Raw genomic sequence first — 27,318 nt, 5'->3', positions numbered from 1 at the left:
GCAGTATCAATTTTTCCAAATGATATGTTTTATGTTCAACTCTCAATTTTCCTATTATTCTATATTTGAAAGAACATATTTCAAGATTTTTTTAATCTAAGTTTTCAAAATAAATTGAACAAATTTGTTTTTATAGGAACATCTATATAAATATTTCTTGCTTTTCTGTAATGATTTTGTGAGTATACTATATACAGCAATTGATAAGAATCCAGCTCCCAAATACCAAGGAGTAAGGAAAGGGATAAGAATGTTACGTAAATCTGTTTATCTCAAATCAAGAAGAGATGTTTCTCTGGAGAAAGTTCCAGAAACATACTGCTTCAGATTCCCATTCATGATTAAAAAGATAGATTATAGATAGATAAAGGTAAACCTTGGAGATGCTAATTGGTGGACTCACAAAACTAGAAATGAATATGGGAAAAATGATTGTCAACTGCACTTCAGCACAAAGAATTTCCAAAACTGTCAAAGTGCTTTTGTTGTGTACGGTCACTGGAATGATTCAAAACAAACAAACAACCTTGTAGCCACTTTTCCAATGGCAAAAGGGCAGATAAATAAAATGGCACAGAGGCAAGGCACTCCAAGGGTGGGTCAGGTGTTCCTAACAAGATCTAAGGCTGCTGTGCTGATGGGAGTCCGTTCCTGATGTTAAATATTTGTATTCATTCAGATGTTGGCAATAATACTGACTTTTAAAAAAAGGCTACATAAAGAATACTGTTATTTTAATTGGGGAGAAAAGGGACTCTAAGTCCCATACCTGGGCTAACTGTCTATTCAGTCTCTTAATCTCTTCTTGTAGCTGTTCCTGGTCTTCTCGCTGTCTCTCCATCTGGCGCATGTGTGCCTGCCGTAACAGTTCTGTTGCCTGCTGATGTTCTTGGTATTGTCGTACAAGTTCCTGCCTCATATCTTCCAACTGTTCTTCATTTAACATTAGTTGTCTAGAAGCATCCATACTTGACACCAAAATCTCATCATGGATCTACAAGAGTTAAAAAAAAAAAAAAAAAGGCAGCAATCATAAAACATTTTGTAGAAATTTTTCAGTGTCAACATCATTAGAAATGAATATGAAAGCAATTCTAACCCCGCAAAGCACGTGATTTTTTATCCCCATTACTAAACTAATAAAGTAAAAAAAAAAAATTTCTCTTAATTGTAATTCCAAGTCTGGTGTGAAGTTAGTTTATTATCATTACATAGGTTATTTTCTAAAAGCAAAATAGTTTAGCAGTTAGTTTAGAGGCAATCTGACTCTAAGAGAGAAGAAGGACTAAAAATCCTCAGGATGCCTTCTGCTCTTAATGAAGCTATAACTCCATTATCCCTCTTGACATTTTATGATGGGGAGATAACATAAACGGAATATTTATAATTTAAAATTAAATTTATAAAACATGAAAAATTTTACCTATTTAATTTATATTATGCAGTGGTCATCACAGTACTACAGAGAATTGATTGGTAAGAAACAATTTTCACTAATTTTTATTTGGAAATAAAAGCTTTATATTCCATTTTCTCAAATTCATAAGAAATCAACTCCTTAATGAAGTTCAGAAGTACTTCAATTCCCAAAGAGCTACTACTTAAATGAACAGCTGCTGGTAAACTAAGGAGGTTTTCACAAATACCTTAGTTTTGCACCTCATGAAGAAGTTGACAATTTTATTTGAATATGCCTCTAAACAAGACATAACCCATTCTGAACATTAATAAAAAATTTGATTTTAGATAATTTTAAAATGTAGGATTTATTACTGTTAAACACACAAACAGTTGTGGTATAGACACAGAACAGATCCTCCATTAATGGATAAGTAAAGAAGAAAAGAATTAGTATATACAGAGTACAATAAATTATCTTCTTAAAGAGGTAGCTATTTCCTTGTGATGTTATTATCACATTAAATGAAGCAAATATTTTATTCATACATACTATAAACTACAGGATAATTAATCTTAAATTGAATGAAACAAAATTAATGCAAGTATAACTTACAATGAGATTTTACCATGCACAGTATGTACAAGATTATGAACCAGACTTGTTTTATTTAATAATATTAAATCATTTATTCATATATAAGTAATAAAACACAATCATAATGCTAATCCCTAAGTCAAGACTAGATACCTTCCTTCCCCATTAAGGAATATTAATTACTGGTAATATTTTTATAGTGAAGGAAGTCACAATTTCTTATACAAAGAAGCACACTTACAGGGTCTCTGACTATAAATGTTTTATCTTTGGAAAACATTTCTTCTGAAATAGTCAGTTCATGGTCCTTTGATTCTAGTTTATCATCAAGATTATCATTGTTTGATAAAAGAACTTCCTTTCCATTTTCTCCTAACTCTTTACTAAGTGGTTTAAATTCTTCTTTAAATTTCACGTCCATTGCTTCAAAAGTTTGACCCTGTGATAATTTCATTTTATTTAAATGTTCTTGCTGACAGAAAGCATGTGTCTGTTTTGACGATGTAGTATCCTCTTTTCCCCCAGATATTCTAGATAGTTCAGTTTGTTGAGCAAATGCTATACTCATTGATACAATGACCTAAAAAAATAAACGAAAAGGATTAGATTTATAAATACTAGCAGGAATTTATTTAAAAAAATTTTTTTAATTTAAATTCAGTTAATTAACATATAATGCATTACTGGTTTCAGAGGTACAGGCCTGTGATTCATCAGTGTTATATAATATCCAGTGCTCATTATATCACATGCCCTCCTTAATGTCCATCACCCAGTTACCCCATCCCCCATGCCCTTACTCTCCAGCAGCCCTCAGTTTGTTTCCTATGATTAAGAGTCTCTTATGGTTTGTCTCCCTCTCTGGTCTCATCTTGTTTTATTTTTTCCTCTCTTCCCCTATGATCCTCTGTTTTATTTCTTAAATTCCACATATGAGTGAAACCATATGTAATTGTCTTTCTCTGATGGACTTATTTCGCTTAGCATAATACCATCTACTTCCATCCACATCATACCAGCAGGAATTTAAAAAGCAAATTACTAGTCAAAATGTTTTTTTTTTTATTTTTAAGATTTTATTTATTTGGAAAAGAGAGAGCATGAGAGAGCAGGGGGTGGGGGGGTGGAGGAGTAGAGGGAGAGGGAGAAGCAGACTCCCCACTGAGCAGGGACGCTGATGTGGAGCTTGATCCCAGAACCCTGGGATCATGACCTGAGCTGAAGGCAGACTCTTAACCAACTGAACCACCCAGACGCCCCTCAAAATGGTTTTAAACTAAAAGAAATCCTACAAAAAGTGACAAGAGATAATCTCTATTTTACATGCCTTTAATATTCTCTAACTAGTGGTCAAGATCTCAAGACTAGCTTTTAATTTCCTGTCTTTTTTTTTTTAAAGATTTTTATTTATTTATTTGTCAGAGAGAAAGAGAGAAAGAGAGAGAGCACAAACAGGGGGAACAGCAGAGGGAGAGGGAGAAGTAGGCTCCTCACTGAGCAAGGAGCCCGATGCGGGACTCGATCCCAGGACCCTGGGATCATGACCTGAGCCAAAGGCAGACGCTTAACGACTGAGCCACCCAGGCGCCCCTTTAATTTCCTGTCTTGAACCTGATGGGCTTGTCTCTCAATACTAAGAATGCAATACAGACAAAAAGATTAAAAATATGAAAGAGAAGCAAAGAGATATGAAGGATAGAGTGAGAATGTTCAACCAACATCTAATCATTGTTCTAGGAGGATATATTAAGAGAATAACGGAAAGGAACTATTTCATGGGTAACAGGTGAGAATACATAAGGTACTGCTCCTAAGAGTCAAGAAAACCAATGAATCTTGGAAGGACAAATATAGAGAACACCAAAAAGTTCTTAAAAGTTCTATTATTACATAATAAAAAGATGTATCACCTATGAGGGAACAACAATTAAAATGAAGGACTTCCTTAGCAGAAACAAGAGGAAGTCAGAAAACAATGAAAGGTTATCTTTAAAGTTCGGACATAAAAATAACCGTCAACCCAGATTTGAATGGTCAATAAAACCATCTTTCAGGAATAAAAGCAAAATAAAAACATGAAATAAAAACAGAGTTCACTCCTAGTAGATTGTAAGTAAAAGAATTTCTAAAGGATGTCCCTCAAAAGACAGAAAATGATCCTAGAAGGAAGGCATTAGATGCAAAAAGGATTAGAGCATTAAAATTTCTTTTTGTAAGTACGAAGATAAATCTAAACACTGACAGGTATAAAGTAATAATTCTATCTAAATTGTGGAATAAAAAGATATAAGACAGAGACTTGTAATTCTAGTTAGCATAAATGAAACTCACTACGGCCTCTCTTTCCCACAAGGGAAATTCACTGAACAAAATACAAAAGCAACCACCAGAGAACTCTGAAAAGTTAACAAAAACAAGCAAACTGCAGAGGGTGTTAAAACTTGAAAAAATTTGTATGAAGAAGGTAAAAGAGAACTTGTGGTCTGTCCCTAACTGGGCTGTCTATTTTATTTTAAAAGAAATGCTAAAGGGAGTTTTTCAAGCTGAAGGGAAATAATACCAGAGGAAAACCTGGAGTCTGAACAACAGCAGAATACTCATTCTTTTCAAGTATGCATGGAGCATTCAACCAGATCATATTTAGGGGCAATAAATTCAAATAAACTGAAATCATACAAGGTATGTCTGACCACAAAGAAATTAAAAATTATACATTAAATTAACAGGAAGAGATCTGAAAACCCCTAAAATGTGGAAATTTAACAACACATTTCTAAGTAACTCACGAATCAGAGGATGTCACAAAAGAAATCAAATATTCAGATTGAATGAAAATGTGTAGAATGCAGTTTAAAAAATTTCTTTAAAGATTTTATTTATTTGTCAGAAAGAGAGAGAGAGAGAGCTCAAACGGGGAACGGCAGGCAGAGGGAGAAGCAGGCTCCCTGCAGAGCAAGGAGCCCGATGTAGGACTCGATCCCAGGACCCTGGAATCATGACCTGAGCTGAAGGCAGACACTTAACTGACTGAGCCACCGAGGCATCCCTAGAATGCAGTTTAAAGGTGTGCTTAAGGGGAAACTTACAGCAGTGAATGTATGTATCAGGAAAGAGGAAAGGTCTTTTAGGAAATCAGAAAAAGAAAGCAAATTAAACCCAAAGCAAGCAGAAACAAGTAAAAAGATAAAGAAAAGCAATCAATGAAAGTAAAACAAAAGCAATTTTTTAAAAACCCAAAAGCTGGATACTTGAAAATATCAATACAAGTGATAAATTTCTATCCAGAATGAGAGAGAAAAAAGTGAGAAAGTAGAGAATAACTTACAGATCCCACAGACATTAAGTGATAAAGCAATAGTATAAACAACTTCACCAACATAAATTCAACAGTTTAGATGAAATGGACCAATTCCTTGAGTGACACAAACTAACAAAGCTCACTCTAAAAGAAATAGATTACCTGAATAAAACAAAATCTATTAAAGAAATTGGATTCAGAGTTTAACAAAGCCTTCTGTCAAGGAAAACTCCAGGCCCTATTGGTTTCACTAGCAAATTCTACAAAATATTTAAGAATAAATAATATCGCATTGCCTGGGTGGCTCAGTTGGTTGAGTGTCTGACTCTTGATTTTGGCTCAGGTCATGATCTCAGGGTCATGAGATTGAGCCCCGCATCCGGCTCCGTGCTCAATGCAGAGTCTGCTTGTTCCTCTCCCTCTGCCCCTCTCCCCCAAAATAAAATAAAATAAAACCAATTCTACATAAATTCTTCCAGAAAATAGAAGAGGGAATATATTTCAACACTTTACAAGGCCAGCATTATCTTGATATCATAACCAAACATATTAAAGAAAACAAAACTATGGATGATGTTCCTCATGAAAACAGACATAAATATCCTTGACAAAATATTAGCAAACAGAATCCAGCAATATAAAAAGGAGACTGTCTCCAAAGGAACATGAACAAACTTGTGGGTCATGGAAATGTTTTATATCTCCATTGTGTGTTGGTTTCATAACTAAACATCTGTTAAAACTCACTAAATTTTGCACTTACAACTGGTGTATTTCATTATACGTAAATTATACCTCAGTAAAGATGATAATAAACAACAATAAAAATCTGACCATATGTTAGGTCATAAAGGAAGCTTTTGAAATTCTGAAAAATTTGTATCATGAAGATCACTTTCTTTAGACTAGAAATGAGTAACAAATAATTAAAAGAAACAAATAATTAAAATTAAATTAAAAGGTCTGGAAACTAAAAAACTCAACTAAAGACTCAACTACCTTGTTACTCTCTCCTTCCCATTTCACTATCCTAACAAATCCCACCTGTGATTACAGGTGACTCTGCGGACGCTCTGCTTATGTAAACTGAGCTTAGCTGAAAAGAGAAAAAAAAAAATCCAACCAAGCTGCTTTTTTTTTTTTAAAGATTTTATTTATTTATTTGACAGAGAGAGACACAGCTAGAGAGGGAACACAAGCAGGGGGAGTGGCAGAGGGAGAAGCAGGCTTCCCGCCGAGCCGGGAGCCTGATGCGGGGCTCAATCCCAGCACCCTGGGATCATGACCTGAGCTGAAGGCAGACGCTTAACGACTGAGTCACCCAGGTGCCCCAAGCTGAATGGTCTTATTTTAAATTTGTAACTATTACCCATGCATGAGCCCTTCAGGATACTGGGCAAATCTACTCAATCTCCCTTGTCTTTTCCATTTTTTACTCCTTCTCCTATACAGCCCTCTCTCCTTAAAGCTTCAATGTCTTCTCTTCTTTTCTCATTCTCAGGTGCTGACCTTTCTTCTTAGTTTAGTGAGAAAATAGAAGCAATCAGAAGAGAACTTCCAAAGGCTCCAAATATCACATCTGAAAACATCCTGAATCATGAACCAAATATTTTCTGCCTTCCATCTTGTTATTATGGATTAAACTGCCATGCTCCTATCTAATGGCAACCCTCCCAGCTGCATCTCCTCTCCTCTCCTCAAGGACACTGCTCCAACAACTGTTTCTCTCTCTCCTGAATTAGCTATTTTGTTTTCCTTCTCTCCTTAATCATCTCTATTAACAAAGAAATATGATATTTTTCTTCTTAAACAGAAACAAAACAGCAACAACAAAAACCTACTGCTTGACTCCCTCTATTATTCCTGAGCTACCACTCTATTTCTCTGCTCCCCTTTCAAGTAAAACTAATTCACCTCTTCATTCTTCCCCTTCACTCTCTCAAATCCAATCTAATCAGTTTGCATCACCCTCATCAAATGTGTTCTTGTGAAAGTCACCCATGATTTCACATTGTAAAATCCAATAATAAATTTGCAGTTCTAATCATTCTTGACTGTATCAGAAACCTGTGACACAGTTTAATACATTCTCTTCTTGATACACTTGTATTACTTGGCTACTGTGATGCAGTCTTTTGTTCTTCCCATATTTAACTTATTGCTTTTTTTCCATCTTCTTTGTTCTTCATTTCTCTGATCTCTAAACATTGGCATTATCCAGGCTCAGCCCCCAGACCTCTGCTCTATCTACAGTCACTACATTAGTGTTTTTCAAATTTTTTCATTGCAACCATGGTAAACACATACACACACAACAATAAAAAAGTATTTTATATTGTGACCCAAAGCGTACATAGGTACCCATGTGTGTTTATTTATTATTATTGTTATTAATTTTTTAAAAAGATTTTATTTATTTATTTGACAGAGAGAGACACCGCGGGAGTAGGAGAGAGAGAAGCAGGCTTCCCGCTGAGCAGGGAAACCGATGTGGGGCTCGATCCCAGGATGCTGGGATCATGACCTGAGCCGAAGGCAGATGCTTAACGACTGAGCCACCCAGGCGCCCCTGTTGTTATTAATTTTTAAGTAGGCTCCACACCCAACATGGGGCTTGAACTCACAACTCAGAGATTAAGAGTCACCTGCTTTCCCAACTGAGCCAGCCAGGCACCCCTATATGTGTGTATATTTACATAATTGAACTTCCCATTATGTTTTTATGTTAAAATCCTGGACCTAAACCAATAAATTGATTTTACAACTTAAAGATGAATTACAACTCAGTTTGAAAAACACTGCCCATTTTTACCTCTGCTATACCCTAATACTTAGAATACTGTCTGGCAATGAAATGTAAATAAATGTCTATTTTCAGCAGTAAGTACACAAATCACAGGTTGAATCTAATATGATCTATATTGGGAATCAGTACTCCTAACTGGGCTTCTTCTATACACCCTATGCTTTTGAAACAAGGGTTCTCAATCTTTTTCCAACATCCTATCTGAGAGTATAGGGTGGAGCATAATCCTATCAGTACTGGTAGCTAATGTCAACAATCTACATTATTCTAAGGATCAAGCTGGGCCATCAAACATTGTCTCTTGGACCACAGTACCTTGGATGTCTTTGGAACAGTTTTCAATGACCTAACACACTTTGGTGCTCTGCTATCTGCTTAGATGACTTATGCCTTACAAAACATATTTATGGGGCGCCTGGGTGGCTCAGATGGTTAAGCATCTGCCTTCAGCTCAGGTCATGATCTCTGGGTCCTGAGATTGAGCCCCCCGTTGGGCTCACAGCTCAGCGGGAAGTCTGCTTCTCCCTCTCCCTCTGCCTTTCCTCCTGCTCATCCTTTCTCTCTCTCTGTCTCAAATGAATAAATAAAATCTTTAAAAAAAAACATATTTATAACATCACCATTATCACAGTAATCTACTTTAAAAGTTTCATTTATGAATCTTTATCATCTGCTAGGTGGTTTATGTAGATTAGTTCACTGAATCCTTATAAAAATTACTTATTCCTATTTTTTCCCTCCTTTCACACAGAGAAAATTGACTCAGAAGTTAAGTAACATTCCTAAGATCATCAATCTAGTAAGCCAGAAGAACACAAATTTAAAGCATGGTATATCCTATACCAAACCGCATGCTCTTAATTGCTATGATGCCCTGCTATCACATTTCACTTGAGAAATTTTTGTAAGAGCTAAGTGCAAGAGAAAATCTGCATTTCTCTAAAGAACCAGATAATGAAAGCTATATAAGCAATGGTGCCTCACTTTTTACTTTGATCTCTAGGAACCAAACATTCAGTATAAATACAGAAGTGATTAAGTTCTACAGCTCGTATATTTCCTTGGGTCTTGACTTCCTCTTCTAATTTATGTTTTAACCTAATTCCTTATGTATTTCCGGTATACCTTATCAATTCTCCTCCTTTAAAGCGCACATACCCACTGGGATTGTTATACTGGAACAGCTGAAATATTATAAAAAAGAAGCAGAGAAAATCAGAATTCACCTGTTCCAATATAAGAACCCAATCAGGTATATGCATTTTTTTAAAAGATTATTTATTTATTTGAGAGAGAGAGAGAAAGAGAAAGAGAGTATTTAAAAAAATATCTCTAGGCATAGGAGCTAGGAGTATCTATAGTTAACAACACAGTAACTTCTCTGGGAAGAGACAAACAGAATATATAAAAGACTAACCACCTTCTATCTCATTTCCTACCATATTCCCCACCTTTAAGGGAGGCCAAACTCCATTACAAGGTACTACTCACAAGGTAACAAATTTATAAAGACTTGTTATGGCATTCTGAAAAGTTGTTTTTTTTTTTAAAGATTTTACTTGATAGAGAGTGCGAGAAAGAGAGAGAGGGAGAGAGCACACAAGTGCATAAAAGCATGGGGAGGGGCAAAGGGAGAGAGAGAAGCAGACTCCCCACTGCGCAGGGAACCCAATGTGGGGCTCAATCCCAGGACCCCAGGATCATGACCTAAGCTGAAGGCAGACGCTTAACCGACTGAGTCACCCAGGGTGCCCCTGAAAAGTTTCTAATTACTATTCCATATCAAGAAAAAAATGTTTTTCTTAAAGAAAAGTTCACAGAACATTCCACTTAAAGGCAACTGCGGTTGATACCAGTAACTGACAATTTAAAGATAAGCTATGTAATAAAACTTTTAAAAAAGAAAGTGCAAGGGTGCCTGCGTGGCTCAGTCAATGGAGCATTTGACTCTCGATCTTGGGGTCAGGAGTTCGAGCCCCATGTTGGATACAGAAACTACTAAAATAAACTTAAAAAAAAAGCGCACTACTATCAGTAAAATCTATGTTTTTTGAAAGCTTGAAGGGAATATAAACCATAATAACCTGACAAACTACAAACTTACCTTAGCTACTTCTTCTTCTAATCGTTCTTGGTATTGTTTTTCCAGCAACTTAACCATATTTGTTTCCTGTTTCACTCCAAAGTCACCAGAAAACTAAATTAAAAAGCAAAATATAACATACTTGTTTATACTAATTATACACCACTTATTTTTATTTTTTTAAATTTTTTATTGTTATGTTAATCACCATACATTACATCATTAGTTCTTGATGTAGTAGTGTTCCATGATTCGTTGTTTGTGCATAACACCCAGTGCTCCATGCAGAATGTGCCCTCCTTAATACCCATCACCAGGCTAACCAATCCCCCCACCCCCCTCCCCTCTAGAACTCTGTTTTTCAGAGTCCATCATCTCTCATGGTTCATCTCCCCCTCCAACTTACTCCCCTTCATTCTTCCCCTCCTGCTATCTTCTTCTTTTTCTTTTTTCCTAACATATCTTGCATTATTTGTTTCAGAAGTACAGATCTGTGATTCAACAATCTTGCACAATTCACAGCGCTGACCATAGCACATACCCTACCCAATGTCTATCACCCAGCCACCCCATCCCTCCCACCCCCCACCACTCAGCAACACTCAGTTTGTTTCCTAAGATTAAGAATTCCTCATATCAGTGAGGTCATATGATACATGTCTTTCTCTGATTGACTTATTTCACTCAGCATAACACCCTCCAGTTCCATCCACGTCGTTGCAAATGGCAAGATCTCATTCCTTTTGATGGCTGCATAATATTCCATTGTGTATATATACCACTTATTTTTAAACTTCTACCCTCAAATATCCTCAAAAGATCAATGTTTCTTAGAAAACTTCTGAGAAGTTTTAACAAGTTTTGGTTCTGCTCTTAATTAAAAACAATAATTCTGGGGTGGGAGGGATGGGGTGGCTGGGTGATAGGCACTGGGGAGGGTATGTGCTATGGTGAGCGCTGTGAATTGTGCAAGACAGTTAAATCACAGATCTGTACTTCTGAAACAATGCAACGTATGTTAAGAAAAAAGAAAAAGAAGAAGATAGCAGGAGGGGAAGAATGAAGGGGAATAAGTCAGAGGGGGAGACGAACCATGAGAGACGATGGACTCTGAAAAACAAACTGAGGGTTCTAGAGGGGAGGGGGGTGGGGGGATTGGTTAGCCTGGTGATGGGTATTAAAGAGGGCACATTCTGCGTGGAGCACTGGGTGTTATGCACAAACAATGAATCATGGAACACTACATCCAAAACTAATGATGTAATGTATGGTGATTAACATAACAATAAAAATTTTAAAAAAACCAATAATTCTGGTGAATAATTCTAGTGAATAATTCTACTAAATAGTGTACTTACTACACTGAACTTAATGATGTTACGTGAGAAATATATTTACATATTTTAATTACTAATATAGTTCTATGATGTGATAAAGACACTTCTTAAATATAATTATCTAATTTTAAGAATGTTAACAGTGGCTATCTTTGCTTATGAAATTACAAGCAAATTTTATCTTCCTCTTAATATTATTAATACTATCCAATTTTCTACAAATACAAATTATCTTTATAACTAGAAAAAATCATAAAGTTTTAAAAAATGTAAACATATTCTCAGCATCAAAGCATTTCATTGTTTACCAATTATCTGAATACTCCATATAGGATGAGTGGGGAAGAATCAAGATACGTAGTCAACATCTCTCCTCTGTATCCAAAACAAGAGAAAGCAATTATCTTTGTTTTCTATAGGAGTTAAGAATTAAAAATCTACTGAATTAAGATCAGGGTTTTGCAGTTTTAAGTTTCAGAAAAGTGGCCATGAACTGGGAGTATATACAATGTTGAGGACAGGCAGAATGTGGCTTAGGCAGCTGGCCCATACTGTAAAAGATGAGGGGCTTTTATATATCAGATGGCCTGTGCTAAAAGAGGCCTCAGCATCTTGAATTTTGAGGATTCCTAAATACTATTCTAGAGGTGGTCTGGCTCAACTTCCTATGGTGGCAAGAAAAGTTGTTGGCAAGGGCAGTGAAACTAATTTGTTACACAGCTAATGTTATACAAAACAAGACACATTTTAAATTAGAACATATTTAGGGGGAAAAAATCCTCTCAACTGTGTGTTAGTCCTATGCTATGAAAATACATTAAATTTCTTTATATATTCTTCCGGGTCTTTTATATAAGCTATTATCCTCTTATTATGCTTACCTCTCAGCAGCTATTAATTGAATAATTACTATAGACATAAAAATGACAGTAAGAAAAATAAAATCAGTGCACACAACAGTTTAAAGATGTAATACCTCTATTGTACCATCAATGTTCTGGTTTAGACAACTTCCAGGATATATTGTTTTCCGGACATCAGATTCAGTAATTACCATTGAATCAATGGAGAAACTAAATATAAATAAAAGAGAGTGAAGGAATTAGAGTTGTGAGTTTTACTGTTAGTCCAAATTTATAGCATGCATAAAATGTGTATTAGGGCAGGGGCAACAAAGATGACAGATCAAGAGTTACAGGTACTGTGACTTAAATCGTATTTTTGACTAATTTTCCCATCTAAAACTAAAGTAACACAATTGAATGAGAAAATATTTCAACAGATCACCACTGAATTTTATGCCATTTTATAAAGTACATTACAAATATATGATGTAGAGCTATTTACAGGTACAGACATTTTTAAAAAGTTATCTATGATATTACTGAGAAGTCTGTAAAATCTCATTTTTATTAAAAAATTATTTATACACAGACACAGAAAAAAGCTGGATGAATACATGTCAAAAGTAACAATGATTACCTCTAGCGGAACTGGGGAGCAGAGGCAAGAAAAGGAAGATTCTTAATTTATACAGTCACTTCCAGATTTTGTTTTTAATCTATTCATTTGTCTTTTGGTATTCATGTCTTTATTCTGTATTGTTTTACAAGCATTATTTTGTGAAAAAAATTTTCTTAGAATGCTTAACTTGGGTCATAAAAACAAGGTAAGATTAATATTTAGCAACCATGGGAAAAAGAATAAAGGGGCAAATTATAATTTTTTCTGGCCAGTACAATTTCCCCCTTCTTTTTTCATGTGCACCCATGCTGCCTTTGTTCCACCCGCTCTTGTCCAGCTCCTCCTTTCTCTCCAGTCTCTTCCTTCACTCCGTCCCAAACTGGCCAGATACAAGTTATCAACAACCCATGTAATAACTTGCATAATTAACCCCCTACTGACAGACATTTGGTTGTTTCCAAATGTTCACTATTACAAATGATGCTACAAGATAAATCCTCATAAACATATCTTGCACACATTTGTGGATTTTCTCTATGATGATAAATCTTAGAAATAACTGTTAGGCTTAATATTTAAAATTTTAACATAATGCCATATTCCAAAAAGTTACATTAATTTTACTCCCATGTATGTTTCTTCTCCTGTGAACTGCCTATTCATGTTCTAGGTTCATGTTAAAATGACTGTAAAAACTTATCTCCCTTTTGTTTCTTCTCTGCCCTTTCTTTGTTCTTCTGTCTCACAATTTTGTCTGTTCCCTCACTGCTTCTTGCATACACTCTTCTGATCCTTGGTTCCATGTTTTGATTCTTTTCTTCATAGCTTAGAAAGCCCTCCTAATTATTTATCCAGCTATTAAGACCCAAACTCTAATAAAAAATGGTATTTAGTCCACAATGACTCCATTCTATAGCTTTATAGAATTTGAAAGTGTTTATCCCAAATTCAAAAAATAATCTGGCCAAAACCAAACTCACTGCTCCCCTATTATAATTAAGGTCCTTCTCCCCACTGGCCTTACTTTTCTATTTATATTAACATACCACTATTCTCCATATTCTCTAGCTCAAACAACACAGGGTCATCTTTGTTTTTCCCCTTCACTTTGTTCTCAACATTCCTTCTAGCCCAATATCTGATATTCATCCCTTCATTTCCATTTCCCCTCGAACCACTCCAATAGGCAATTACTACAAAAATGTGCAGTTAAAGATGCCACACAGACATGGGTTTAAATTCCAGTACTTCGGTTCTATCACTATGTTATATTCCTTAACCTACTACTTCTTAAAAATTATTTTGTAGTAAGTACTACTTCAACGATTAGAAGTCCCTTGAGGGAAAAGGCCACTTTATATAGCTCTGAAGCTTCCTCCATGACATCTAGCCAAGGCTTATTTGTCAGTATTTCATTTATTCCTCACAATCTTGATGGTACTTTTATCGCTCCTAATATTACTTAGATATGTTAAAATAATCTGCCCAAGACCATATAGCCAGTAAAAGGTTAAATCAGGCGTCAAATGCAGATCTGACTCTTAAGCCAACAGTCATTCCAAGAGGCTCTAATAGACCTCTAAAAGGCTTTTAGTATACCAGCTCCAAATATATGTTAAATGAATGACTCAATTATTTTTTGAACTAGCTCAAATCTATTTTAGAAGAACAGAATACTCTGTATTCACATAGTCTTTATTCAAAAAGTATCATAATTGTATCCAAAAATGTGATGACATTTATAAGAAATAACTTTGACTCATCACTAGTAGGAGTGAACATGGGTCAGTACACCTCTTTTTTGGGGAGTGGGAGCAAACTAATGGTCTTAGTTGAAAAATACTATCAACACACTTCCACTGATATTACAGAAACTCTGAGAGAGGGTGGTAAGCTGACAAAAGTGCAAATGCAATAATTGCCAAGTAAGTCTCCATTTCCAGAAAATGCCCTTTTCTTCATGCTTTAGAGAGAAAGCATCATTAATTAAAGGAAGGCTACTTGAAACATTGTAGCTGATTATTAGAGACTTCCTGCTATCTACTTATTTTCTTTCATATCAGAAAACCCAAAGTAGTAGTTTCTAAATGTCAATCCATAAACTATCCGCAACAGATTTATCTTGTTACAAATACAAATGTCCAGGGTCCATCCCAAAGCTACTGAGTCTGACTCTCCAAATGTATAATCCAGTAATCTAATAAGTATTCAGAAACCTCTGGTGTTTCTGATGCATGGCCAAGTTTAAGAGCCACTAATCTCAAATAAGATGAAAGCTTTATAAGTCTGTGCCAAGGCTGGGTGAATAATTCCAAAGCCTACATACAGACCCTGAATAAAAGAAGGAGAAACAAACTAATTCCAAAGAAGTGTGGACATTTAGTATTTTGTCTCAAAGAAAAAAAATCTTTTTTGGCTTGAGTTTCCATTAATAAGTGTCTATGAAGATATCAATCCTAGAACAGCAGAGCCAGCCAAAGTTAGATTAAATCTCTGAACATTTTATAGAGGTAGTTTAAATATTAAAGCATACTTCCTAACTAAGTTATGAGCTGTTCTCTCATTCATTTAACAAATATTTATTAAGCACCTACCATGCAGAAGGAATTATTACAAGGTGTGGGATACATCAATGACTCAGATGGACAAAATCCCCACCATTACCAAGCTTTAAGTCTTTCATAAAAGGCAGACAATAAAGCAAACAAAACAAAGTCCCCTACAAATATATATAGTCTTGTTTTTTTATTTTATACATATACAGTTTTACATATGTAAAACAGACACTATTAAGTAAGACAGAAAAAAAATGAAGCAGGAAATTAGTGTACAGACTTCTAAAGAACAATTATAATTTAAATTGGGTGATCAGTATAGGCCTCATGAGAACATGATATCTGCATAAAGACCCAAAGCATGTTGGGCATGTAAATATCTGGAGAAAGAGCATTCTAGGTAGAAGAAACGATAATGAGAAGTCTTTGAAGCAGGAGGATTCTGATGCTCTGAGGATCTCAAGGAGAATGTGTGGTGTGAGAATAGTGACAGGCAAGTCATAGGAGATACAGTCCAAGTGATAACAAGGAACCATCATGAAGGACTGAGTAAGGCATTGTTAGGACAGAAGAGCACTGGACTAACATGATCAGTCTTAAATTTTAAAAGCAAATTTAAAAATTTTTAAAGCAAAGTTGTGGAAATGAATTGAGAACAGACTTTAGGAAAGAGTTAGTGTAGAAACAGGGAGATCAGTTGTTGTAGTAACCCAGGTGAGAGATGATGGGCAGGGAGCTAGTGAGAAGTGGTCCAGTTTAGATGTATTTTGAAGGCAGAGATAACAGGATTTCTTGATAGACTGGAAGTGAAGTAGGAGAGAAAGAAGAGTCATCTCAGATGGAGATGGCTGGAGAAGGAGCAAATTTCCAGGAAAAGATCCAGAGTTCTATTTTGGACACAGTGAATCTGAGTATTAGACAACTAGGTGGAGAAAGTCCAGCCATGACTGGAATGATCATATCTTATATTTCTTGGGTATGCCCCACATCAAAGTAGTAAAGACCAGGCATGTGATAAATAACAAATACATGCACACTCTCTGATTTAATCCAACAGATTAACAACAACCAGAATCTTTATAATATAAAGGTGTAAGTAAAATCTCTATAATAGAATGTCTTTGGTTTATAACAGCATTTACTTCAGACATTTCAAAGAATTATCTTTTGTTCTTATTTCTTGATAATGTGGCATCCTGTCTCTTTCAAGCAACTTTGCTTAAGTTACATTTTCTACTGAAAAACAATCATGCTATGATTGTTACTAAGCTATAAATACTGCTGAATGAAACTGTAAATGGATGGGTACCTTGGCTGAACTGTGGATACAGTGACAGCTTGAAGCCTTTCCTGCAAACAGTGGATCTCTGCCCCATAGTTTTCTTCAGTTTCTTTCAATTGTTGCTGCAAAGAGGATATGAGATTTTCTAATTCTTGAACTTGTCCTTCAAGTTTAATTTTTTCAGAATTTTGCAGAGTAGATAACTTGCTTTTATGACAGACATCTAAGTTATAGGAAGAAAAGAAAATACACATTTCAATGCAAATTTCTTACTGAGGGGCGCCTGGGTGGCTCAGTTGTTAACTGTCTGCCTTCAGCTCGGGTCGTGATCCCAGGGTCCTGGGATTGAGCCCCACATCGGGTTCTCTGCTCAGTAGGGAGCCTGCTTCTCCCTCTCCCACTCCCCCTGCTTGTGTTCCCTCTCTCACTGTCTCTCTCTGTCAAATAAATAAATAAAATCTTAAAAAAAAACACCCCAAAAACAACAAAAAAAAACCCCCACAAATTTCTTACTGAAAAACCACACTTTTGTGTGTGCAGAGATTATTCATTCTCTTTTGAAAAAATAATGTTTTAGTAGTAATAAGTTTCAATTTAGACTCATTTTGACTGATGAAAACAAAAAAATGAATAGTGCAATTCAAGATCATTTCTTCTATCTTCATGTTTGTAGTGAATGCACCAATAGCATGTCTTTAAACAGAAAACAATTGTGACTCACAGAACAAGTGAAAAGGGGTCAAAGAGAGGAGTAGTCCACACCTTCTACTTTGAGAATGAGCAAACTGAGACCAGAGGGATTAAAGTGAAATGCCCAAGACCACTAGGTTGTCTCAAATTTTAAAGTAAAAAAATCAAATGACCAAATATTTGACATAAAAACACTACACCGTGGTAGATAATCAAAATTTACCAAAGTCTTGCAAACTGATCATCTGAGAGGCTGATAAAAACTCTGTTTCCTCTTTTGGTAGGTTTCCTTCTACAAACGCAAGTTTCACATTATCTGTCTGCTGTCCCTGAATCTATTGAAAATAACAGAAAAGGAATGACATAAATATATGATCCAGCATTTTGAAAACTGTATTAAAGCAGCTTTACACTGTAAATGTTTTCATTCAAAATCACTCAGAATTCTAACACTGATACAAATATTTTCCCTTCCAACTTATTTTTTGCTTTCTTCTGACAGTGATTCACATTCCCTTTACAGCACTGCAATTATATTAGCAGGTATATTGTTCAGTCACACCCAGAAATTCATTTTAATAGAAAAACAAAAACTGCACAGAATTTTGGTATAAAGCTCATATAATATTTATAATGTGACTTGGTCTTTGGAATTTCAACTCATACCCAGTAAATTATGTTTATTAATACTTTATAAAGTATTCTACCTGAGTGGCGCCTGAGTGGCTCAGTCGTTAAGTGTCTGCCTTCGGCTCAGGTCATAATCCCAGGGTCCTGGGATTGAGCCCCCGCATCGGGCTCCCTGTTTAGCTGGGAGCCTGCTTCTCTCTCTCCCAGTCCCCCTGCTTGTGTTCCCTCTCTAGCTGTCTCTCTCTCTCTCCCTCCGTCAAATAATAAATAAAATCTTTCAAAAAAAAATCAAGCTTCCTTTAAAAAAAATACTTGATAATATAACTTTATGAATCTCTGGCTATAACCTATGTACCTCCAGGAAACTGACAATTGGTATGCTGTTCTTTACACAAAAGTAAGGAAAATAATGAAAACAGATAAATCTCATGTTGTTTCCTTACTATTAAAATTAGGCAGCAATTTGTCAGATGCATATGTTTATTAATTTAGTTATTCATCAGATACTTAATAATCATCTACTACATGACTAGCACTGTGACAAGGGAAACTAAGACAAAAATCAGTAAAAAAAAAAAAAATATGGTTTATCTGCCCTCACAGAATTTATCAACTAGCGGGGGAAATAAAATTAAACAATTAGAGGGGCACCTGGGTGGCTCAGTCGGTTAAGTGTCCGACTCTTACTTTCAGCTCAGGCCATGATCTCAGGATCATGAGATCCAGCCCCATGTCAGGCTACGCCCTGGATGTGGAGCCTGTTTGGGACTCTCTCTCCCCCTCTGCCCCCCGCCCCCCCCCCCACCACCTGCATCATCCCTCTCTCCGTCTCTTAACAAAAACAAGAAGCACTAAACTATAATTTACTTTAAGGGCAATAGCAGAAAGACTGATGTGTGTAATTACAGAGTAAGTCAAACTTGACTTGGGCCTCAATTGTTTTGGGCAATGATTAGGAAAACCTCTAAGGAAGAAAGAGTAAGCATTTGTGAAAGAACAGCCATCCTATAACTACTGAAAACAATGATCTTGTAGAGGGGTTTAATTTGGATAAGGATGAGGGAAGATCACTAGAAATAAGAAAGATCTAGACTACAAAGCACTTTAAAAGCAAGAGGAAAGAGTCTGGACTTGCTATACTAGATGAACAAAAGATACCACAAAAAGCAGGTGAGCAACAGGATAAAAGCTATTTCTGATGAAGGCTATTTCAGTTGGTTATTACTCTTAACAAGTCCTCTACCCCATGCCTAACTGCCTGAGTACATTTCAACAGAGGATGTTGCCTCTTACTTCCCAAAGAAAATAAAGCCCATCAGGTAAATTCTTCACTTTCCAGCCTAACCTTTCTATTCCTTCACTTAATTCATTCAGCAAACATTTATTAAGCCTTTACCATGTGCATAACCAAGCACCATGCTAAGAAGAGGAAATAAAAATAAAGAGAAGACTCTCACTCTGAAAGGCTTAAAAGCTAGGAAAAGAGTAAATAAATAAATATAATAACAAGAAAAGTAATAAATGCAAATTTGTACAAGGAGCTATGGGAACAGGGAAAAAAGACGGGGGTCATGGAATATTTAAAATAACAGAAAAAGATAAGTGCAATAAACAAAGGCTTGTACAGATGATAAGAAAATAGAGGAAGAAATGCCGAAGTCTAGAAAGGTAAGGAGGACACAAAGGAAGTAACATTCGAACCAACGAGTAGATCAAGTAGGAACACACCAAGCAGACTGGAGGTAGATGCGCAGTGTTCAGCAGAAAAAACAACATGCAATAAGGGTGTGAAAGATCAGGGTGCATTTGGGACACTCTAAGTATTTCAGTAGGGCTAAAATGAGGAGGAGGCTTAGAAGATGAAGCTAACAGGTTAGGCAATGATGTATGGTAGTGCCGAGTGTGATCCCAACCAACCTCTGGGATACCTCTGTGGTTGTAGCTACCTTACTGGGTTAAAACGTGAAATTCATTTTTTCACTTTTTTTTTTTTTTCTGGGGAGAGCTAAAGAAGTTAGTGCGGGTGTTTGTGTTCCAGATTAAGCTTCCCACATTCTGGCACTGGGGAAGGGAGGTGGGTGTCTCATCAAAGCAAACTGTTCCCCACTCACCGTCCTAAAAGGAAAGAGGCAAAATGACAAATCACTCACTCACTCACAAATCTGTCACTGTGGATTACTTACTATAAGCCCTCTTACGCTAATAGCTTCAACTGTGTACTGACATAGGAAAAGCAGTATCTTTAAAAGAAAGAAAACAAGGAAGTAAGAAAACAGAAAGGAAATCTGACAAGAATTCACTGCTGTTAACGAACTTGAATTTAAATAAAAACTTGGGGGAAAAAAAAAGAAATCCCCGCTGACTTTTGCCAAAGAAGGCATAGTGAAGTGTAAGTCAAGAGCTTGCTTACAATGGGGAGTAGAGAGAGAAGAGATCGGAAGTTCCGGCTGTAGTTTATTCTTTCCTTTGAAGAAGGAGACAACGAAGGAGAAAGAGACCACAAAGGAAGATGCAGGATTGAGGACTGGTTATGTTCTAAATAGGAGAGATGTGAGGAATGTGTTAGGGGAAAGGACAGAAACAGAGAAAAAACAGAGACAAAGGAGCTGAAATCACAGGAGAGAGGGAAGGTTATCAATCTTACAGAAGGTAGAAGGGGATACTAACAAAAGCACAGGAAATAAAATAACCTTGGTTATGAAAAGGAGTAACATCTTCTCAGACAGAAGGAAAATAAATTAGGGTATTCAAAGATTTAAAGAAATACTTAAGGTCTAGAGGCAGCAGGCTGAGATAATTTATAACTGATAGCTCTGATACTTGCAGAGAAATAAGAGATAAGGCCAACTGGAAAGACAAAAAGGGGAGTAGAAGTGGAATATATGACTTGAGGAGAAGTTGTGAAGTTGGGAAATACTGAAGGGACCATGAGAGGATAAATGACCAGAACTGTCAAGTGATCCACAGGGTCCAGCTAATGTCAGACCATGATTATGTAGTGTCACCAAACCACATGCACATCTAATTTTCTTAGCAGCCCTCAGAAACCCAAGTATGAGTAAGAGAAAAAGGTTCCCTGGAAGCAGGATGAGGGCAGCAGAAAAACAAAAAATCCAAACTGCTAAGATTACTGGTAAGGAAATGGTATGATGATTCTGAATAGGGTTCAACATTTTGCCTATGAAGGGAAATAGAAAAGTAATTATTGTAGGGAAATGTAGAGTTAAAGGATTCTTTAACCCTCCCTCCTACAAAGTCATCTGTAAGATACTGGGGTGGGTTCATAAGTTTTAGAAAAGGCAAGATAAAGTTTGTTTACTTGCACAAGAAGAGAAAGAGAAAAGGAATGAGGGAAAGGGGGAAGGAAAAATAGGGGAAAACAGAAGGTAAGAAAGAGGGAGGGGAAGAGAAAGAAAAAGACAAGAATTTCAGCTAGAGCATCCCTCATCACTGATAGAACTTTCACTCCCTATCAGTTAAATCTTTTAAATCCACCCAATTTAATACAATGACATCAAAAGTATCGCAAATAAACAGACATAGAGATCCTTCTGGATTTTTTTTCTACAACATGAAGATTACAATTTATCTTTGCCAATTATGCTGTTAATCTTCCTGATACAGTTAATAAATTATACTATGCAATCTATACTCTGAGTTTTATACTCACACATTTCTAAAACAACTACTTGAAAGAAATTTGACATATATAACACGTTAGCTATGTTCTAAACAACTACACTAATTCCATTTTTCTCTAAAACAGACAGACCCACTACTTTAAAACTGTTAAATGTAAAATTAAATACAACTGTTTCACCAAGTTTACAATCTGACATTTTATGTTTATTTTATCAGGATTTCCAAAACTCTCTAAAGGGGTAAATAAATATTCAACTTGCAGAAATTCCTTTAGCTCATTGATACTATAAATATGTCACTTTTCCCTCATCTTTATCATGTTCACTTATTTTAGAATTCCTGGTGAAGCTTACAAAACAGCACATAAGGGCGCCTGGGTGGCTCAGTTGGTTAAGCGACTGCCTTCGGCTCAGGTCATGATCCTGGAGTCCCGGGATCGAGTCCCACATCGGGCTCCCTGCTCAGCAGAGAGTCTGCTTCTCCTTCTCACCCTCCTCCCTCTCATGCTCCCTGTCTCTCATTCTCTCTCTCAAATAAATAAAATCTTTAAAAAAAAAAAAAACAGCACATAATACAATAAATGAAAACAATACATTTTCCATTTCACAGACCTTACTTAATCGTGTTTGAAGTACCAAGAGTTTGTTGTATTCTTCTGTTACTTTGCTGAGAAGAGTTTGCATATTTTCTTGCAAGTCTAGATGATAAACAATTATAATAATTTCATTTTATAGTAAAAGTCTGCTTCTTTCAATAAGTATTATTTATCTATTCATAACTTTAGAAAATTGCCTGCTAGAAGTAAATTTCATATATTTAGTTACCAAAAAGTTCAATCTCATTAATGTAAAAGACCTGCTACAAAGATAACTTGATGATTTCATATTAAAATATGTTAATGTCTTTTGGTATTCATTAATTTGTATACATTTTGTTCATTATTCATATAAATGGACAGGGGTAGAAAACATTTTACCTCTAAAAAAATTGAGATAATAATTTGTAAAAATAAACTAATATAGGATTCTTATTAAGAAAGATAATGTAGGTCTTCTTATTCTTTAAAAAAATAAATCACTGACATAAATGTATTTAATAAATACAGTAACTTTGAAAGGTTTGGATCTATGGTGTAAAATTAAGGAAAGAATTATGAACAAGGAAAAACATGGGAGTAGAGGAATAAAGGATAAAGAGACAAGGAACTTGCAGACATCTTTGGTTCTCTTTATATCACAATTATTGCATTACAAAAATAAAAATCTGTATTAAATATAAGATTTCATGAATCCAAAAAGATATTAAGTGACTGAATCATGATTTAAAGTGAAAGTTCATCATTAAATGACTTAAGAAGATAATGTGGTCAGATTTTATTACCTTGAACTTCATATCTATAATCTTGCAATTCTAGTTCTTGATTTTCAGAGGTGTGAACATCAGAACTCTCTCTCTCTTCTACATTTACTTCACATTTTAAAGCAGGAGTATAATGTTCACCAAGGACATTGCAAAACGTCTATTAACAACAAAATTAGGTATTTTACAGAATTAAAATGTTGATGTCTGCCTTTGAAAATCATTAAACATTATTTTCCTAAATGCAAAAGACAGTCAAAATGGCAGAGAAAAATCAGTAAGAAAACACTCTTCCATGCACCCTATCAGTCTGCAAAAGAAACAGCCAAGTCTAAATCTTTCTCTCTTTATATAGGACATGAAATTCTTCTCACAGCAGGAAAATATTGACAATCTTAATTGCACAAAACTATTTTTTCTGCTTCTAATAATGAATATAGCTTGTACTCTAATCTACCATTTTCTAGCTTCAATCCTAGATTGACGATATCTCTGTAATGTTAACTACCCTTGAAAAGACACCAGAAAACAAGGACAGAAGTTAAAAAGTGATGACCCCTATAGGGGCGCCTGGCGGGCTCAGCTGGTAGAGCATGTGACTCTTGATCTCGGGGTCACGAGGTCAAGCCCCATGTTGGGCATAGAGCTTACCTTGGGGAAAAAAAAAAGGTGACGAGAAAGTAGTCTATGAATTCTACAGAAGTTATAATATATGGAGGTGCCTGGGTGGCTCACTCGGGTAAACATCTGATTCTGGATTTTGGCTCAGGATGTGATCTCAGGGTCATGATATGGAGCCCCAGGTTGGGCTCCATGCTCAGCAGGGAGTCTACATGAGATTTTCTCCCTCTCCCTCTGCCCCTCCCCCTGCTTCACACACTCACTTGCTTTCTCTTAAATAAATCTTTAAAAGAAATTATATGACGTAGATTATATCCATATACTTTTCTGTAACACAAAGGTAAGTATTCTGTGCTTTATACATACACATTAAAAATATTTGACACATTATCTTGGTTTTTCAACTGAGCAACAAACAATTCTACCATCATTTAAAAACAATACATGACCCACAATCATTTGAGAAGCCCTCAAAATAAGACTCACCTTTGCCCCACATACAACTGGAAACAACTTCTAGACTTAAAAACCAAATTGATTATTGCTATTTCTTGAGATTTGCTTAAAAGTTAAACCATACTGTCAATGAGTAATTGAATTTATTAAATTTTCAGCACAGTTCCTAAGATGAAATTTTATCATGTTAGAACTTGCAGAAAACCCATTTACAGATGAAGAAACAGACTCAAAAAGATGAAGTAACTAGTCCATGGCAACATCAACAATTAGTGACAAAACCAGGTTTCATGAAGAATCCCAGAGGACCCCTCTATTAGAACAAGCTGATTTGTATTTCAACTTGAGATTAGTGATCAGATCAGGTAAAGACAATAACAAAAGGAAAGAACATATAATGTCAGCTTATAAATGAACTACTGTGACTTGGGCCCTCTTTCCATTATTTACTATCAACAATAGCTATGAAAGGACAATGCCTGAACCCTTTGGCAGAGGTGGAGGTATAGACTGCTGAGTAGCTGAATGAAGAGAGACCTTAAGTGTGGTTATTTCTCACTCTTTGAGGTTTTTTGCAAAACATTTTTTGAACAATATTATGGGAAATCAGAATCAGGGGCACCTGGGTGGCTGAGCTGGTTAAGTGTCCAACTGTTGGTTTCAGCTCAGGTCATGATCTCAGGGTCATGATATCGGGCCCTGGGTTGGGCTTCCTGCTCCGTGCAGTCTGCTGAAGATTCTCTCTCTCTCCCCCCCACCCCTGGTCTCTCCCTCACTCTCAAATAAACAAAATCTTAAAAAGAAAAAAAAAGAATCAGTAAGGTAGCTCTACCTGTCCCAACTAATACCACCCTCTTCCCCCTTCAATTTATAAATACAAAAGCCTGGGAGAGAGATCAGGGACAAGCCAAAGCATGTATTTTAAATTCTGAACTATTTCAAATATGCAGAAAAAAATAATTACCTACCTTAAACAAATAGTAATATTTTGTCATATTATCTCCGTGTTTTTTTAAAGAAATTGAACATTACATAGAGATTTGAAGCTCTCTGTTTTAAGTACTGCCTACCCATTTTCTTCACCTTTCTCCTTACCCAAAGGTAATTATTCTAGCATACAGGCTATGTATGTTTTTCTTTTGAGATTTATTGATATTAATACAGATATCAAACACTGCTAAATGGAGTTCCACTGCATGGAGGTAACACAATTTATTTATCACCTTTATTCAGAGTAATCTGAGTTGTTTCCCATTTTTAACTTAAAGACACTTTAGCAATGAACAGATCTGGTTGTGCACAAATGCTTGGGCTATGGGATGTATATAACTTCAAAAACAGACCTTGCCAATCTGCTTCTCAAGGTAGTACTTTCCCACTAGCAGTATATAAGAGCTTCTATTTCACCCCATCTTCACAAATATAATTATACCTGGCATAATTAGGGTTTTTAGTTTTTGGCAATCTAAACTGTGAAACTGTATCTCACTGGTCTTGTGCAACCTCCCCAAATTAGTAATCAGACACACTCAACCACTAAGTGGGCAAGGGCAGGAAACAGACCTGTCTGGGGTTCTATTGGTCCACTCTTTTTTTTTTGTATTAGGTATACCTTTTGTCTGTTTTACTGCTAAGATAATTTACTTCAATTTCTTTTGTTTCAAAAGATTATCAGGAAACATTTAAATGTTCATTTTAAACTTAAAAACTCAGGAATATTTTCTAAGTGCAGTTCTGAAGTATAGCATTTCTTGTCTAAAAGTACTTTTTAACCAATATCTTACCTGTGTAAAATAAGAACATTCTTCAGACACTGCCTTGCGTAGTTTTCCAATGAGCATTTGTAAAGGCTTCGCTTCACCACCTAATAGAACAGATACCACATTAAACATTTAATTCACATACTTAAGTACTATTATCATATTAAACCTTTATCAACTGGAAGCTTCCTTTACAATAAGATTAGTTTTAAATTCTTTATTTCTAAGTTATTTTCCACTGTTCAATGTTAACTGTTTCAGATAATTTGTAAAATTCTGTTTATATCCTACAAACTGGTATAAAGCAGTGACTTACAAATTTTTTATTACTACCCAACATAAGAAATACATCATACATCATAACCTATTTATACATCCATGAAAAACTGAAACAAGAATTTCACAAATCATTATCTGCCCTTTCTACCTGCTATACACTCTGTTGTTTTCTGTTCCCCTATACTTCTATTTATTTAAAAAAATGCTGGTCATTACTAACTAACTTCATCAAACATTAGCAGACCAATTAACTTGTAGTTGAAAATCACTGGACAGATTCTATCTGAAGAGGATATCAATAAAAACAACACACACTTAACATCTTATTACATTCAAACGCAAAGAACTGCTTTAATGAAAAGTATGATATTCTGATTTAAGTCATTCTTTAAATTCTACTCAGTTAAAAGAGCAATTGGACAAACTTATAACCATCTCATTCTCAAAAGCAGATCTGTCATGGGTAAAAGCCTAGAGATGCCTTGAACAGAGGAAGTCTAGTTCATTGCATGATTAAATAATTATAAAAGTTATCTGCAACTAGTCTTCTATTTCAGGTTCCTTAAATGTTCCTGCTTGCCACAGTGCCATCTTAGTCTTTTGGCTCACACTGCAGTCTCCCAGGACATCTCATTCTTTTCTCTGGCCTCATGTGACCTTTTGATTTTCAAATCTTTATCATGAGCCCAAACCTCCCTGTTGTGTTTTGGACTTCTATTTTTAACTACCTTCTAGACAACTCTTTAAATAAAGTCAATAGGTATTTTTAACTCAATATGTACCAAACTGAATTTATTATTTTTCCCACAGATCTGCTCTGCATCCTCTTTGTGACTATAGTCATTTTCAATCCAATTACCCAAGCTAGAAACTTAGGGATCACCTTCAATTTTTCCCCTTTCCTCTTCATATTAACTGCAGACTACAGCCTACCTCTTTTACCTTTTAAACTTAACTGTTACAAATATTATTATTAGCAGAATTACTGCCAAAGTTCCTTAACTGGTCTTCCCATCACTAATCACCTCCCCCACTTTGCCCCACGGTGTTACCTTAAAAT

At 35.6% G+C, this 27,318-nt stretch overlaps 1 protein-coding gene across 10 annotated transcripts in view; it reads right to left on the bottom strand.

Annotated features, from left to right (window-relative positions):
- Positions 1-27,318, bottom strand: part of AKAP9 (A-kinase anchoring protein 9) — a 197,697-nt gene that overhangs the window by 74,000 nt on the left and 96,379 nt on the right. For all 10 annotated transcript variants that reach the window (XM_027574908.2, XM_027574907.2, XM_027574911.2 and 7 more), the window contains 9 exons: positions 26,004-26,083; positions 23,164-23,302; positions 22,395-22,480; positions 17,735-17,846; positions 16,849-17,044; positions 12,497-12,593; positions 10,205-10,297; positions 2,238-2,576; positions 770-994 (listed from right to left, as the gene is read on the bottom strand). In XM_027574908.2, the coding sequence (XP_027430709.2) occupies positions 770-994; positions 2,238-2,576; positions 10,205-10,297; positions 12,497-12,593; positions 16,849-17,044; positions 17,735-17,846; positions 22,395-22,480; positions 23,164-23,302; positions 26,004-26,083 (1,367 nt within the window). The remainder of the gene's footprint in view (positions 1-769; positions 995-2,237; positions 2,577-10,204; positions 10,298-12,496; positions 12,594-16,848; positions 17,045-17,734; positions 17,847-22,394; positions 22,481-23,163; positions 23,303-26,003; positions 26,084-27,318) is intronic.

This window comes from Zalophus californianus, chromosome 12 (assembly GCF_009762305.2).
Source record: "Zalophus californianus isolate mZalCal1 chromosome 12, mZalCal1.pri.v2, whole genome shotgun sequence".
Lineage (NCBI taxonomy): Eukaryota > Metazoa > Chordata > Mammalia > Carnivora > Otariidae > Zalophus > Zalophus californianus.
This window is presented reverse-complemented; position numbering and strand designations above follow the sequence as displayed.